This window comes from Pinus tabuliformis, chromosome J (assembly GCF_031772625.1).
Source record: "Pinus tabuliformis cultivar Carrire ecotype Pingquan chromosome J, CPIR1, whole genome shotgun sequence".
NCBI classification, from domain to species: Eukaryota; Viridiplantae; Streptophyta; class Pinopsida; order Pinales; family Pinaceae; genus Pinus; species Pinus tabuliformis.
The window spans coordinates 75,197,374-75,215,648 of record NC_142295.1 but is presented as its reverse complement, the minus strand read 5'-3'; the positions used below and the strand labels follow the sequence as shown (position 1 = coordinate 75,215,648).

Below are 18,275 nucleotides of genomic sequence, written 5' to 3'. Positions count from 1 at the left end.
AGTTGCTACCGAGGGTTTCTAGCCGAGAAATCTGGATCAGTGGTGCGGTTGCACAGACGATCAGAGTAGGGGGCATCTCGACATCGGCAGAAGGATTTCCAGGAGGGAAATCAAGGCTCAGAGGGAGTCACATCGAGAACTTCCAAGAGGGAAGTAGAAGAGTAGCGGAATGGCACTACACGGAGTAAGAGACCAGGACAAACTAGACGGAGCCTCAAACTTCGTAGTCTGGAAGGCTAGAATCTTATCCGTACTTGACAGAAATCGTGTCAAGCACTTCGCCTTGAAGACGATAGCGGTCCCAGTTGACCCAGCTGACAATGACAAGTATGAGGAAGCAATGGCAAGGGCCAAGAGTATCATTCTTGACGGGGTCAAGGATCATATAGTACCACATATTGCCGAGAAGAATACAGCACGGGAGATGTGGGAGGCCCTGACCAAGTTGTATCAGCATACTTCCGTGCAGAGGAAGATGCTCCTAGAAAATTAGCTGCGGTCATACCAGATGCAGAAGGGAGAACAAATCGACACCTTCCTCGGTCGATTGAAGGAGATTCGAGATCAGCTGACTTCCATAGGGGCCACACCAGATCCAGAGTTGATGTTGAGAACAACCCTGAATGCAGTCTCAGAAGACTGGGAGGTGTTTTTCCAATGCATCCTGTGCAGGGCAACCCTTCCAGATTGGGAGGAAATGTGGGCAGCTCTTCGCCAAGAAGAGATCAGGAGGGTAACCAAGACGGGAAGCAGCAGCAAGAGGATTAGAATCAAGAAGGAGGAGGAGGTGGATGTTACCCTAGCATCTGAGGGTAAGCAAGAAAAGTGGAAGAAGAAGGACCTCTCCAAGGTCAAATGCCTCCATTGTGGGGAGCTGGGTCATTATGCGACCCAGTGTCCAAGGAAGAAGAGCAAGGGAGAGGCTTCTGAGAACAAGGCAACGCCAGCAAGGGTAGACAAGGAAGTGGAGACAGACGATGTCTGTGCCATGAGTGTGCACACACCACTTGAGCGAAAATGGGGAGACATCGAGCTGTAGTCAAGAGGACTACAAAAGATGAGGGGCACGATCCTCGAGGTACTCAACCTCTTGGATTATACCTAGCTATAGGAGCCCCGAAGAGGAGTAGCAGGACTGGCAGATGTCGGTAGAGACGGATGAGGATGGAGCAACAGAAAGAGCTACAGTGCAAGATTCCCCGAACAGCGCGAGGCTAGCAGGCTGCAACAGTGTGAGAGGCACGGGAGTGTTGTACCAGTGCAAGATGGCACAGAGAGGTGTGCAACGGTGATAGATGCAGGGAGTTGTTGTAGTAGCGCAGAGGTCAGAGAGGGAGCACTTATCAGCAATAGAGGAAGCTTCAGCATCGAGAGTCTCTCTAGCCTGACAGAGATGTCAGAGTTGGGAGATCGGTTACTTACTTCTCAGTAACTGAGTTGCAGTGCAACAGTTAGCAATGGCGGTGCTATGGGCAACACGATGCAACATGATGAGAGGGGATGCAATGCAGAAGCAGCAATGGCAGTGGCAGGGCCATGGGCAGTAGCACGGATGCAGAGGTAGCTGTCATACAGATGCAGCAGTGGCAGTGGCAGAGCCATGGGTGGCAGTACAAGATGTAGTAGTACAGATGATGGACAGAAGGTCTGTCCCTGATGCTGGATGATCAAAGTAATACTCAATAAGGAGTATTGCTAGAGCACAGTCCTCGCTAAGAGAGAGTGTTGATTTGGGGTAGCATTGGATGTGCTCTAGCCACGAAATTTGGTGGAGACACTAAGGCACATGAGATCCCCAATACCCAGAAAGGGTTTGGGTAGATTATAAATAGTTTAGGAGATATTAAAATAATTAATATTTTTAATGGAGTCCCTAATCTGAACTTAGGGGAATTAAAATATTGATGTGAATTAATATAAAACTGTGTTAGAATGGTCCAAAAGTCATGGATCAAGCCAGATCTAATCTTAGTCGTTGATTAGGGACTTAATCTCGGCCGTTGATTTGTCAATGAGAAAAGTATAAGAGGAGGCTTGAGGGTCACTTGGAGAACACACCAAGAGATCAAGATTTCGACTTTCTGGGGCTGGGTTTGCTGAGAAAGTTGGGAGAGTGATCTGGAGTTGCAGCTGAGGGGCAATGAATACAAAACCAGAGAGGCAAAGATAGTGTCGAGAGGATCAATACAGCAGCCGGGAAAGCTGACGCAGAGGGCAGAAGCCGGAACTGCCGGGAACAGTTGGAACTGTCGAGAACTACGGGAACTACTGGGAAAGCTGACGTAGAGGGCAGGAGCCAGAACTGCCGGGAACTGTTGGGAAAGCTGACGTAGAGGGCAGAAGCTGAAATTCCCAGGAACAGCCGAAACTGCCGGGAACTGCCGGAACTATTGGGAAAGCTGACACAGAGGGAAGAAGCCGGAACTACCAGGAACAGCCGAAACTGCCGGGAACTACCGGAAAAGCTGACGCAGAGGGCAAAAGAGGCTGACACAGTCCCTAGAGGCTGACGCCGAGTTTTTTCGTGGGGCAGATTGGAGCTGAGGAGCTGCCAGAGTGTTTATCTGGGGTTTCAGCCAGAGCATCTGTCTCTGAAGGAGAGGTACTACTGCCGAGATTTTTCTCTGTTGGGTGAGCCAGATTTGGCACCCAGATTGTATTTTGAAATTGCTTAATAAATCGAACCCTCAGATAGCTGCATCTGTTTTCCTACATTAGGTTTTTTCGAGGACATTAGTCCAAAAATAATGGTGTCATTTGTGTGCTTGTTTTTGTTTCCTTCAGTTGATGATCTATAATGTGTTGAGCATGTACCTATGTTTATTTTCACTATTTAATGGTAAAAACTTGTTAATTAATCAGAACAAGTAGGAAGGAATAAATTAGAAAGTACATGGAGGGTTCCTAACTGTTAGACTTAGAAATTCCAACATCATTTATCACGATTTCTCCCTCCTATACATTATAAACCCATGTGTGGGCTTCCCTTTTATTAGCTACCCTTGTACCCTAGCATATGGCCCAGGGATGCCCCCTTCTCATTCCCTACTTCATTCACCTATCTATCACATGCCACCACATTTTGAAGGATGTACCTTGAATATATTATCCCCTTTAGAAGTAGAAACCACCTAATAGGATTCTTGGTTAACCCCATTTTGAGTTTAGGAGACATTGGCACATCCTAAAGCCCATTGTGGAAGGGCAAGCCATTATGAAGTCCCCACCTGTGGTCCATGATTGGTAAACTCACTTACTCAATTTCTCTAATGACTTATTGCACTAGAAAGCTAGGGGACGCATTGGATCTTATGCAGGATTGCATATGGTCTCGATCTTGGGTTTGGTCTCCCTATACGGGGTCCTAATCCTCCAGAGGGATACATTGACACATGTAGGGTGTGCATTGAGAGTCATGGGCTTCCACAACAGTGGAGAACACTCCATAGATCCCCGAGGATGGTCAGAGATGCTTGAGATACTTCCATTGGACGATGAAGATGCACCTGGTTCATTTTTTGCCCAGCCAGCCCCATAGATGTATTATGCACTTGGCAGTTGACCCAAGACTTGTAGGACGATGTGGCATCCCCTACATCATCATCAAAGCACTTGCAGATGATCTATAGGCATCTTCGACTCATTTTGGAGACCCATGAGATTATTGATGTGCCTCCACACCCATTGTGAGCACCACAAGTTTATTGTTTGGAGAACAAGGGGCCAACCCCTTGTCCATCACTTTTGAGGATCCTACTCTTCATTATGGCACCCATGGACCTCATTAGGCCTCTTAGAGGGCCCTACGACATGCATAAATTATTATTTGACCTCTTGAGAGGCTTATTCTTTCATTTATGAGCTAGTTTGGTGGGCTTGTCACCAAAAGTTAGATTATTAGAACATTATTTTATTTTTGGGGCTTATGTAGGCCAAGGAGGCTAATTCGAACTCCTCATTAGTGTACAAATAAAACCAAGAAGAGTTCATTATCTCATCATCACTTGGGATTGGATCTTTTCTCTCTTGAGAATTTCACACTTTTTCTAAAGGATGAATTGGAGCTTTATGGATGAATTTTGATGTGTGGATATTGGTCTATCTTATCTTGGAGCTTCTCTCTTGTCAATTGTGGATGGTTTGATATATTTTGTTACATGTAAGTACATGCTTTTAATGTTATTCTTGTTTTACTTTGTCATATACATTGGACTGGAATTTTTTCTATTTTTAGGGCTAATTGCTACATGCATTTATTGCTTTAATTGTGGAATTTTGTCTCTATTATAACATCTCTCAATGTAATGGCGATGTAATGTGAATGAAATCTCCTAGGGGTAATTCCATTAACAAATTGACCTTGATAAACCATCTCCTTCGCACATCGAAGTATAAAAGTTGCAAGATTGCTTCCCTTTGACCTAAAAGGCTAGCGAAGTAGTCTTGAGGCCTCCTTGACCACGAATCAAAAGTCCTCACTCATATTCATCATATACTCCATTCTCCCAAGACTAAGGCACTGATCTACCAAGAGGTGGTCACCTAGCCTCTCCTGTGCTGGTGTCTCCTCAAGACCTTCTCCAAATTTGAGGTCATTCCGATGGTGGAGTTGTGAGAAAATCCAGCCAAGCCCTAGCTCTGAAATCAAACTTTTCCCTAGCATCCCCAAGGCTAGTGCCTCATAGGATCAATTCAACACCTTTAAGTGAAAATTCTAGGCTAGTGCCTCATAGGATCAATTCAATACCTTTAAGTGAAAATTCTTTTTTTGATCCTTTCCCCCACCTTGTCTAGGGTAAGCATCATTGGTTGCCATACTCTTTCCTCCTACCTTAGACTAAGTCCACTTGGTCCCATTCCTTTGAAAGACAATTCTTCAAGAACCATCCAAGATACCAATTTCAATAAGGATTTTAGGGATTGGGAAACTCCTTCACAAGTCATATCCCATAAACCTAACCCTCAAATCCTCCCTTCCTTTCCCTAGAAGACATTGTACCTTGCTTAGAAAGAAAGCAAGCTCTATCTTTCTAACTCTTCTGGGAAGGGGATTATTTGGGTCACTCCACATCCTTTCATTGATTTGTCCTCAATTGGTGACTCCATAATATACAGAGTCTCCTCCCATCGGTGAAAGTCCGTAAATAGAAGGGAGCCTTCGCTGAGGTGACAGTAGGCTAAATCTCCATCTGTTGCTCTTGGTCTAGCATTTCCCCCTTTAGGTCCCCTGCTAGTTTGAGCGGTAACAGGATGCATATACATTTCGGAAACAAATATTAAGGGATTTGTGCCCCCTTGTCTGTCAAGAGGTCACAGTAACAAGTGTATAACTCTATGACCATTGACATCATCAAAGACGAGTTTAGAAACACATGGGAGTAAATATGATGTGCATGAAACAATAGATAAAGTGGAAAAATGTGCAAAATACTTGAAGGGTAGTAAAGGGATATATGCATGCAGAGGCTTGCAGAAGAATCTGTCAGTTCTGATGTTTACATGTATTCTATTATACATCATCCAGTTCAATATTACTTGAACATTGTTAGGAAAATAAAATGCCTATAATGGGATTTTGGTGATTCAACTCACTAGAGGCAATGTGTGTTTCAATTTGTCACCATATAAATTGGATGGCTTTCTATTTATAAATATAAAGCAACTATATTGCTTTGGTAATAACATTTCATGAAAGTTTTAAGGAAGTTTTCCTCTTAGTTATACATGCAGAAAATTGGACTTGTTACAAATAAACTAGGAAAAAGAAATAAGGCTTTCAAGGGCAGCCAATATTATGATTAAACATTTACAACACAAGGAAAGACAAAATTTCAGAAAGACAAGTAATCAAGGTCAGTTAAGCTCAGCGATACACAATTTGAACTCATAATCACTCACAAGATGCCACCCCATTAACTATGAGAATTTAGAACAGACATGGTATTAACATTTTCAACTTTGGGATATGTGCAATGTAAAGACATTTCTAGATATGAAGAGCAACTTACAACATCTCCAGTTGAAATATTAATAGAAGAAAGAGCAGAAGCAAGTCTGAGGCAACGGTCAAAAGTCTCTGCCCATGTAAACTGCACAGAACCGTATATGATAGATATATGTTCACTGTACACCCTGCCTGCTCGCTCCAGAAAAGTTATAGGAGACAAAGGAACGTAATTGGCTGGGCAACGATTAAGTTTCTCCATTTTTAAATTTCTCCTCTGTGAGATCAAGTCCTGTAAAAGAATGAATAGAGCTGTCAAATAATACTCGGGAGGTGGCCAATAATTCTAAGACAGAAAATAGGCATGATAGAAGAATATAAAGAAATCTAAATGCCTTCCTAACACCTAACAAAGAAACCTCAAAACTTTGTCAACTTTTTTTTATATTCAATTTCTAGTTTCAAATGAGAATAGTCAGTTTGGGCAATTAATCCTGTAGCCCAGAATTTCTTTTATGCATTTGGAAATTTCCAAGCACATTGGAATTTTCAATAGGCAAGTTACTTCTCAATTTGTTCATTAAGCAATTATTAAATAGATTCTTATGTTTTTACCGAAAGACCAAATGCCCCTTTGGACTTGATATGTTACAAAGATTGCATTAGTTGCTATTTCAAAACTAGTTCACTTCTATCTTGAATCTGCATGATGAGTTCCCTAGGTTATCTACATGGATTCCAAGCTAGAGTTATTGGAAAACATTTTTCACTAGACAGCCAACGGATATGGGTACCTAAGGATGGAGCCCAAGCTGAAGTCCTTTCAAAATGTGTTACATTTCCATACTGGAGAAAAATATTTCTCAGATCAATGGGCAAAGTTTAACGTTTGGATACAAAGATAACCTATCCTCTACAAGTTTGACAATATTTCCAATTTCTAAATGAAAGCAAAGCAATCCTTATAGTTGTTGATGTTTGTAGCTCGGGTAGGTACTTCAGTCTTCTGCACAGGCCTAAGTGTCTACGTGTGTGGAAGTCACCTAATAAACCCTTAACCATAGCAATTGCTTTAGTTATTAAAGTAATTCCTTTTTATAAGATAAAGAGAGTTAATCTAATGAAATGCAGATGTTATTTGCATGAGTGAACTAAATGAATCTCAATCATTGATCTCAAGTGATGTTGAGATCTAATCTCAACTGTCAATCATTTTGGAGATTAGTGTTGTGGATTCAATGAATAACTCAAACATATAAATGGAAGGCTAGGCTAAGGGTGAACACACAAGAAATCTGGAGCACATGACACAGTGAGAGTGAGATCTCAATGATTGGGCGGAGAAAGACTTTCATTCAAGTGCGCCAGGTTCGAGGAAGGTGCAAGGAGCAGCAATGGATATTCGGATCAGGCAAGCAAATTGAAGGACAGATCTAGGGCTTGCCACTTGATGAACTGGATTAGTTCCAAATACATGTTGTATGTATTTTCCTCAGTGGGCCATTATCCTAGGAAGGGAGCCCTTGTAAGTTCTGAATTTAATAAATGAAGAACTGATTTGAAGGGCAAAAATCTAATCTTGTGTGCATGTGATTGTGAGATTGGAACTTAATTTGCTTCCGCTGATTATAGTTGTTAAAATTCTAACCATGTTATTATTCACTAAATCTGATCTGCTAGGAAGTAATTAACCAGGTGCTAGGGTTAGAAAATTAACAATAGTGACAGTCAAAATTTACCATCTCTGAACATAAAGAATCTTATTCATGTTAAAAGGGGAAAATGAGCCTCTATGGATAGAAAGAAAGACTAATTTTGGCAATAGACAAAATCGATCATTTCTTAGCAAAAGAGAACCAAATCTTTCGTTGGGGATTAATATTTTTCTTTTCTCATGTGAAAGAAAACAGTACAAGAGTAAAATCTAGAATTACTTAGTTTATGGTAAACTGATTCCTTGACAAACAGAGAAAACACCTGCTTTCATGTTGCAATTGTTATAGAACTCTTCTAAATCTACTCAGTCTGAGTCTGCTCTTTCATCAGACTGAGCCAAATCAACCCCTCTAAGTCTGACTCGGACCTGCAAGTAAAATGTTAGTGAAATTGATTCATTGATTTTGACACTACTTTGGCTTGCCACTCTCACTAGACCCCATAGCCTGTGTATAGAAGACAGGAAAAATAAAAGCACTCATTTTTTTCAACCCTATTTCACAGTAAACAACTAACAGACCGGGCACTAGTCCAAAATTCATGGCCTTAGTATATAGTATCATTTGTGTATGGTAAAATTTCGTGAAAGATTTCATTTTTCCTTAGAATATAGTGTTTTTGTATAAATTTAAATTCTTTTTTATTCTTAATTTCCCAAATCAACTGCAGAATTTTTCCTGGGTCCAAATGGCTGTCGAGATTGTATTTTTTTTGTAAGCTAAATTCATCGATAATCTTCAAAATTACTTAATCAGAAGGTTACTGTTGGCCTCTGGTCTGCCACTAGGGAAACTGGACCATTGGCAGAACAGTAAGCCTTTTGCCAAATAGTTTTTGAGTCCAAGATTAAACAAAAGTAAATAGATTTCTTACGTCTAAACCAGCGAACACTTAAGTCTGACATAGCAGAGCTTGCCTTTGCTATATGACCTGTAAAAACTGGAAAAACTAAAAAGCCAATGATTGCCTAGACATCCTAAAAACTAGGAATGAGACAGGGGGATCCACCTCAATGGGAGCAGCAGCACTTTTCCTGTTGATTCCTGAACCAGAACCAGGTGCCATGCCCACCTTGACGCACTCCAATCTGCTGTCCAGAGCCTTTATCTACAGCTGCATTTCATCTATCATTAACAATATCTTGTCCTTGGCATCATTTTGCTCTAGGAGAGCCATGCCCAAGAGGGTCTTCATTTGCCAATAAAATTCAATAGAATATAGATACTGATTTTAGTGGCCGTTGGTGTGCCCAGTGTCTAAAACCTAGGCCACTACTTCAGCAAATACATCCGAATCTGAGCGACAGTCTTGCTCTTGAACCACCTCCTCTTCAGCTTCCATTACCACCTGTTGTATCTCCGAAGAAGTATGATTAGAAAATATATGTGCTAAGGCTTCAGCTCTGTAGCATGCGCATGAACCAACCTGAGAGTCCCGACCTCCATTGCCTTGGCAGCTCTGCACTTGGTGCCTAGTCATAGCTGTAACATGGAGGAGGAGATGTGACAAGAGGGGATGCGAGGGGGAGTGGGAACAATGAGGATTGAACTGAGGAAGAAACTAAAGGCTGTAAGAAGAGACGAGTGTTCTAATGGACCCTGCCAAGAACTAGCAATGGAGCCAATCTAGCAACCTAGAGATGGGAAGGAAACATCCTTCCTGCACTACTGAAAAATCAGAGGAAAGGCAGAGGGGATAAAAAAGCCTTACAGCTAGAGAATAATGGACGGAGGAAGGAAGTCTCCATCATAATCTGAAGCAGAAGAAAGCCAAGTATCATCCACGAACAAGCAGGGGCTGAGATGAGGGAGGTCACCTGGTTTAATTGCCATCAAAACCAAAGCTGACAGGCAGAGAACATGTGCTGGCAAGTGAGTGAGGGGCAGCATGGTGCCTTGACCTGACTCATTGCCAAGGGTGACAATGGTCATGCCCTCACCCCATCTTGCACTTCCCTCTCACCCAATACAGGGAAGAAGTGTTTGCTCTTGCCAAGGCTACACAATCCTCTTTCAGCGTGTAAGCCAGAAGATCAGCCCAAGTGCTGTTGAGTGGAGGAGCAGAACAAGAACACCCTTCATTAGCTAGTTGGCCTGCTATTTTATTGTTGTTTCTACGAACATGGGAGATGATTACAACTGGAATTTTTGGAAGGAGGACTGCAATTCAGGCCAAGCAGCTCTCTAGGCACCAATTATGAGAGATTTTGCTTGGAGTTGTACCATGTGTTAGAAAATTATATATTACGGAACAATAGAACACACAAAATATTGCAGAAATATAAACACAGAAAACGCATAAAACAAGAGAGACACAGATATACGTGGTTCACCCAATTTGGGCTACGTCCACCCCAAACAGCCAGTTCTTCCTTTCTATTATCCAGCAAAATGAAAAGACACAACCTACAACAAATCCGCTGTAATATCCTCTTTTTTCTCTCACAGTGTCACCTCTCTGTTTCTCGCTCAGAGAATACACATCTATTACACAGCCTCAAATACAATGCCCTCATACAAAGAGAGGGGTTGCCTTCTAGAGCAAAAAACCCTAAACTAAACGTAAGTTCTACCGTCAGATCATCCACCTAATGAACGGCCCAGATTGACTAGAAATTACTATACTTTTACAAGGCAATTTTACATCTGTTTTTAGCTTCGGGAGCGCTGCCCCCGAGCCCCCAGACCCCCCAACCGGGGGGGATAGGCCCCCGCGGGGGGGGGGAAGTCCCCCCCGCGTGGAGGGGTGTACAAACTTCCTGGGGTATACATCCAGCTGAAACAAAGACTCTGAACAATCATGCTCCACACACAACAATCTCCCACTTGGAGAATGATTGTAGCAACTCCACTGTTGCTTCATTTACTGGACAATGACTCCTCTTTGGACCTAGCTGTTTCTCATTTTCATCGTCATCCTTGAAGACCAATTGAAACTGAACATGTTCTCAGTTTCTCCCCGGTTACAACTTTTGTTAGCATATCTGCAAAATTCTGGCTAGTGTTTATCTTTTCCAGCTTCAACTCTCCATCTTCCAACACTGATCATATGAAATGGTACTTGAGCTGTATGTGTTTAGTCCTGAAATGAAATGCTGAGTTCTTTGCAAGATGAATGGCACTTTGGCTATCACTATATAACGTGCCCATATCATACTCCTTACCCAATTCACCCATAAACCTTTGTAACCAAATCATTTCTTTACTAGCCTCTGTAGCAACAACATACTCTACTTCTGTTGTTGAAAGTGCAACAACACTTTGGATTTTTGAAACCCAACTGACAGCTGTTCCACCAACAATAAATACATATCTTGTAGTGCTCCTCTTGTTATCTCTGTCACCTGCCATATCTGCATCAAGATATCCCTGTAGGGAAATGTTTGAACCACCAAAGCATAATGCTTGATTTGTGGTACCTTTCAAATATCTGAGAATCCATTTCACTGCCATTCAATGTTCCTTTCCTGGATTGTTCATGTACCTGCTTACAACTCCCACTGCATGTGCAATATCAGGCCTTGTGCAGACCATTGCATACATTAAGCTTCCAACTGCTGTTGCATATGGAACTTTAGACATATAATCCATGTCTTCTTGGGTCTTTGGGCACATTTCCTTACTAAGTTTGAAATGGCTAGCAAAAGGTGTATTAACTGGTTTTGCATTGTGCATATTAAATCTTTTCAACACCTTTTGTATGTACTCATTCTGAGACAATGTTAATTTACGATTTTTCATGTCTCTAGTTATTCTCATACCAAGGATTTGTTTTGCAACTCCCAAATCCTTCATTGCAAATGAATTTGCCAATTTTATTTTGAGCACATTTATTTCCTGCATGTTAGACCCTGCAACAAGCATGTCATCTACATACAATAACAACATAATATAGATGCCACCATTTTGCTTTTTCAGATAAACACAATGATCAGAGTGACATCTAGTATAACCTTGTTCAGACATAAACTTGTCAAATTTTAGATACCACTATCTTGGAGTCTGTTTTAAGACATACAAGCTCTTCTTCAACCTGCACACTAGTTTCTCCTTTCCTTTCACTTCATATCGTTCTGGCTGCTGCATATATATCTCTTCTTCCAAATCCCCATGGAGAAAGGTTGTCTTTACATCTAACTGCTCAAGATGCAAATCTTCAGCTGCTACTAGACTTAAAATAGTTCTGATTGAAGTCATTTTAACAACAGGAGAAAATATTTCATCAAAATCAACACCTTTCTTCTATGCAAACCCCTTCACCACAAGTCTAGCTTTGTACCTTTGTTTTCGTCCATCTTCTTCCTTCAACCTGTAAACCCATTTATTCTTCAATGTAGTTTTTCCTGCAGGCAACCTGACTAAGTCCCAAGTCTGGTTATGCATTAAGGAGTCCATCTCTTCTTCCATGGCTACCTCCCACTTCTTCCTGCTTTCAACCTACATTGCTTCTTCATAACATTCGGGTTCACCAGAATTAGTCAACAATAAATAATATAATGAAGGATAGTATCGCTCAGGGGATCTACTTATCCTGGTAGATCTTCTAACACCACTTTCAGGTGTTTGGGGTGCCTGTTGCTGTTGTGGTGGTTGTTGTTGTTGTGGTTGTTGATTATTATTATTTTCAGGCACCTTTACTTTTTCAGTGATTTCATCAAGAAATGTGTATTCCTTGTTTTCTTTTTCCTGTTTCTTTTCCTGTAACTGATTCTTATACAAGACCTTTTCATTGAATACTACATCTCTGCTCCTAATGATTTTGTGATTTTCATAATCATATAAGCGATAACCAAAATCATTAACACCATATCCAATAAAGGTACATTTCTTTGACTTTGCCTCAACCTTTGTTCTATTTTCTTTATCAATATGGACAAAGGCCTCACAACCAAAAGACTTTAAAAAAGAGTAGCTTACCTTTTTCCCTGTCCATGCTTCCTCTGGAACACCACCATCCAAGGAACTTGAAGGCCCTCTGTTTATTAGATAAACAACAGTATCTACAGCATCTGCCCAAAATTGTAAAGGCAATCCTGCATGCAATCTCATGCACCTTGCACGCTCCATGATTGTTCTGTTCATCCTTTCTGACACACCATTTTCTTGTGGTGTTCTTGGAACTGTCTTCTCTCTGCGAATTCCATGCTCTGAACAGTACCTATCAAACTCGTTGCTGCAATATTCACCTCCATTGTCTTATCTAAGACACTTCAATTTCTTTCCTGTCTCAATCTCAACCAAAGCTTTCCATTTATTGAAAGTATCAAATACATCATATTTATTCTTAATACAATAAATCCAAGTTTTTCTAATTGCATCATCAATAAAAGTAACATAATAACAAGAGCCACCAAGAGATGATACATGAGCAGGTCCCCATACATCTGTATGCACAAGCTCTAATTTTTTGCTCTTCTTTTTTTTCCCAACTCTGAGAAATCTGACTCTCTTCTGTTTTCCATAAATGCAATTCTCACAGAAGTCCAAATCAACATTCTTCAAACTCAGCAACAAATTCCTTGAGTGAAGAATCTTCATCCCCTTTTCACTCATGTGTTCGAGCCTATGATGCCATAATGTTGCATCTGCTCCTTTGGAATTTAAAGCATTAACAGAGTTAGAAATACCATTGCATAAATACAATGTACCAACATTTTCGCCTTTTGCTATTACCAGGGCTCCTTTGGTGACCTTTCAAGCTTTATCTGTGAAAGTTGTCACACAACCTTCACTGCTTAACTTCCCTATTGAAATCAGATTTTTCTTTAGATCTGGAACATGCCTTACCTCCTTTAGTAGCCATCGGTTTCCATTTTGTTGTTTTACAAGAACCTTATCCATTCCAACAATTTTACAAGGTTTATCATCACCCAAACGGACTTGTCCAAAATCTCCTTGAACATAGTCATGAAAGTATTTCTTATCAGGTGTGGCATGGAATGAGGCCCCTGAATCTACCACCCAGGAATCAGTAATATTTTCGAAAGAAAGAATCAAAGCATCTTGTAACAACTCACCTGTCACTTTTGCTTCATGATTGTTTTCTTGTTGTGCATCTCCTTCTTTTCCCTTCCGAGATCTACAGTCTTTCTTTAGGTGTCCTTTCTTTCCACATTTCCAGCACAGTATCCCCGATTTGGACTTGGATCTGTCTTTCCTTGATTTACTGCGATATCCTGAGCTCTTTCCTCTTTCCATTTTTCTTCCCCTAGACTCTACACTCAAAGCATTACCCGATGTCTCATCGGAGCTTTTCTGTCGCATTTCCTCGCTAAGGATAGCACCAACAACATCATCAAACTTTAAAGTACTAGATCCAGAAACAGAGTTACTAATGGCCATTACTAAACCATTCCAACTTGCTGGCAATGAGCACAAGAATAACAAAGCTCTAACTTCATCATCAAAGTTTACCCCTACAGAACATAACTGACTTGTAATAGTATTAAAATCATTTAAATGGTCTGCAACAGATCCACCTTCCGACATCTTCATATTAAATAACCGTTTCATAAGAAATACCTTGTTTGAGGCCGAGGGTTTTTCATATAGTTTCTCCAACGCCTTAATCAAACCCTCTGTTGTTGTTTCCTTCGAAAAGTTGAAGGCAACCGATGCTGCGAGGCACAACCGTACTGTTCTGAGTGCCTTTCTATTGAGAAGGTTCCATTCTTCATCTGTCATACCCGTCGGCATCTTTGTTTTTCTGCCCAATGGTAGGTATAGATCTTTTTGATACAGATAATCTTCCATCTGCATCTTCCACAGCGAGAAGCTTTGGCCATTAAATTTCTCGACCCTAAACTTACCATCTTCCGCCATTGCTCCCACTCGAACCAGGAACCCTTCTTTCCTGCGAGTTTATCAGTGAAATAGACCTTCGGCTCTGATACCAGTTGTTAGAAAATTATATATTATGGAGCAATAGAACACACAAAATATTGCATAAATATAAACACAGAAAACGCATAAAACAAGAGAGACACAGATATACGTGGTTCACCCAGTTTGGGCTATGTCCACCCCGAACAGCCAGTCCTTCCTTTCTATTATCCAGCAAAATGAAGAGACACAACCTACAGCAAATTCGTTGTAATATCCTCTGTTTTCTCTCACAGTGTCACCTTTGTTTCTCGCTCAGAGAATACACATCTATTACACAGCCTCAAATCCAATGCCCTCATACAAAGAGAGGGGTTACCTTCTAGGGCAAAAAACCCTAAACTAAACATAAGTTCTACCATCAGATCATCCGCCTAATGAACGGCCCAGATTGACTAGAAATTACTATACTTTTACAAGGCAATTTTACATCTGTTTTTAGCTTCGGGGGCGCTGCCCCTAAGCCCCCAGACCCCCCCGCCAAGGGACCACTGGCCCCCGCACCCCCGCGGGGGGGGGGGGGAAGCCCCCCCCGCACCCCCCCACGTGGAGGGGGGGGAAAGCCCCCCCGCACCCCCCCACGTGGAGGGGTGTACAAACTTCCTGGGGTATACATCTGACTGAAACAAAGACCTCTGAACAATCATGCTCCACACACAACACCATGGACAATTTTCCTGATCAAAGATAATACGTTTATGAATCTCCTTCAGCAAATAGCTTTGAGAAGTTTCCCCTGATCACTTGTCGGAGGCCAAAATCAAGAGCATAAAGCTTAGCTACATTGTTGCAATTGAACCCAAGAGCTTGCATAGATATGAAACATGGAACATTGATCATCTCTCAAGACAGCTCCATAGCCTGCAACCTAGATTACCTTTAGATGTACCATCACAATTGAGTTTAAAGAAGCCAAGGGGGAAAAGACTAGAAATCTAGGGAGGGAAGAAGAGAGTGGCTTTGTTGATGAGGGGAAGTAGAATGATAGGGAGAGAGTTACAGGAGCTGAAGAATGGCTGATTTAGCGGCATTGGAATTCCAGTACAGTGTCAACCAAGTATGAAAGAGAACTGATTCCCAAATGTAAAGCAGGATTTTTTTCCAAATTGAATCCGTTGCCGCAAAATCTAGCAGGCCTTGGAGAGGGAAACTCTACAAAGTATAAACTAGACCTATAAGAAACAATGGGGTAGTGGTCGTAGTATCCTATGGTAATTTTTGACCTGGGTTTTCAGGTATCTAGGGTTTTCAATGAAATTTCCTTTACTCATTCAATAAAAAAACAATCAACTCATTCAATAGAACAATAAGATCTAATCCACTCTATGTATCATTACACATTTGTCAACAACCATATCACTATTCATTAAGTAACAACGTCACTATTCATGTAATGAAATTCAACAAACCAACGGAGAGTTCCAAGTAGCACAGAAAATAACCAATGTTTATGCACTAATGACCTGAATGTGAAAATTTGGTTGCCCAAATTTCTACTGCAGCAGCTGATTATGTTTCTTCTATTTGTTAATTACTGAACAACATTATTTACTATTTCCTACAGTAGACACCGAAACTAATACACTGCAGCCTTCATCATTTAAATAAAATGCGGAAACAAGAAACTGAACAAGAAAGAAATACAACACATCTACACAGTTATTTTTGGACAAATGTCCCCAGAAAAACCCAATGTGGGAAAACTGGTGCAGCAGCTGAGGGTTTTATTATTAAGCAGTAGTAATTTATGAATACAATCTCTGGATACCTTCCCGACAATCCAAATACAAAGAATATCACTGAAAGAGAGATAAGTGAGGTTACCTCACACTATCACTGGAAATCCTGGCTGATCTAGCCACTGAACGAACTGCCCTTAGCTGCCTCTGTGCTACCTCTGTGCAGTCATTGCGTCATCCCAACGTCACACCCTCTAGGGACAGCGTCACCCCTTCAGCTGATCGATTTTCTGCCCAGGAACTTCAATTTGCACCTCTCTGCCTCACACCCTGACTTCCGGCTTCTGCAATCGATTCCTTCAGCAAATTTTCGGATTCCCTCTTGGCTTCTGCGCTGCCTCTGCTGGATCTCTCTCTACCTTCTCTATTGAGTATTCTCCGACCGGGAAAGATTTCCCTTCGGATACTATCCCTGCCCCTCACTACAAAAGATCACTATCGAAAAATATCTCCGGCAACTGCTCTGCTTCAGAAAATCAAACTTATGATCTCCCCTCTATGTGTGTTCTCCAAGTGCCCCTCAAGCCTCTTGTTATATCTTTATGTTGGACAACCAACGGCCCAAATTAACTTCTAATCAATGGCTTAAATCATTTTGGCTTGATCCTCGTCTTCTAAAAGTTTCACCCACAGTTAGATTAATACCCTTTAATTATTTTTATTTCCTAAGTTTAGACTTAGGGTCCCATTAAAATAAATAATTATTTTAATAAAACTGTCTCAGGGTGGAATTTCCCAAAATGATTTCTGGGTATTGGAGAATGCATGTGTCTAAGCCTCCCTGCAAATTTTGAGACTTAGAGCACATCCAATGCTACCATAAATCAACACTAAATCCACCTAAGCACGAGTATTCTTGTAGATTTTGACCAAGAAACTAAAAATGACTATCCTCAAAACTATATCTACTACAGGATGCTAACGCCTAGTTCCAAAGACCTATGGGCACCTTCCAATCACTTCGCAATCTTGCCTCAAGGTCTACACCAGACTCGCTTAAGGAATTGTCAGCTTCTGCCAGGATTCTTAGACTTATTCAAGCTGCTAATTCGGCCCAACCTCACACTATCCAATGAAACTCGGAGGCCTTCCTCAGGCTGTGATCTATGGCTATAGGATTCCACGTTAATCTGCTTCATTGAGTCTGTTTCTTCTCACATTATGTATGAAGTTGTAGGTGCTCCAACACCTCTCTGCAAAAGAAGTATTTACAACCTGTGAGAGAACTTTTTTTGCCAATTTTGGCAAAAGTCTCATGCCGCCATATGCCTCCCACCATGTGAGAGCATCAAATTTGTTTCTATCTTCCATTGCATGCAAAGAACCAAACAAACTAGTGCAACTGAAGTATCTGCCTAATTCAAGACGCAGATTAGCACACTCCTCCCTATCAGGTACCAGCTTGTCTAATGCTTAAATATCCTATAGATACCTTTGCATCTGTATGGGGTTTGACCCTAACCCCACCTCCAGGTGCAGGTTAGCCCAACCAATATGGAGAGTAGTATTTTGGCATAAGGGTATATGCCAAGGCATGTAGTGGAACATTAATTTTATTTCACTGTGTACACACACAATTGTGAATCAGTGTATACAAGTTCGGATCATCTGTTTGAACAATATCTTTTATTTGTCCCAACATGGTATCCATTTGTTCATACACCTCCCCAATCACTGGTTTATCTGTATCTGCAAAATGAATCATGTAATAAATGGGCTTGGTGAATTCCAATACTTGACTCACACATGCCCAAAACTGACCATCAAGAGCGGTCTCCTCCGCTTGTTCAAAACCTTGCTTGTCAGATTCATTTGTAGCCCTTTCTTTTAATACCTGCCAGTGTGAACTTGATACCATGCTAGCCAATGACTCTCTTACCTTCAAAAGGCGCCTGAACACTTATCAATGGCTTGCCTTTTACATTTTTCCATCCATCAAATACAATGGACACCCCATGCTCAGTCCAAGAATTTTTCATTATACTCAAAGAATGT

The 18,275-nt window shown here is 41.2% G+C and overlaps 1 protein-coding gene across 4 annotated transcripts in view; it reads right to left on the bottom strand.

Moving 5' to 3' along the window:
- The window catches only part of LOC149225580 (butanoate--CoA ligase AAE1-like), a 278,498-nt gene that overhangs the window by 127,629 nt on the left and 132,594 nt on the right, over positions 1–18,275 (bottom strand). For 3 of the 4 annotated variants that reach the window (XM_089377167.1, XM_089377166.1, XM_089377165.1), the window contains one exon: positions 6,009–6,236. In XM_089377167.1, the coding sequence (XP_089233293.1) occupies positions 6,009–6,206 (198 nt within the window). In that variant the 5' untranslated portion in view covers positions 6,207–6,236. Of the gene's footprint in view, positions 1–6,008; positions 6,237–7,921; positions 8,028–18,275 lie in introns of all 4 variants that reach the window. The other variant, XM_089377168.1, reaches the window with a different exon arrangement.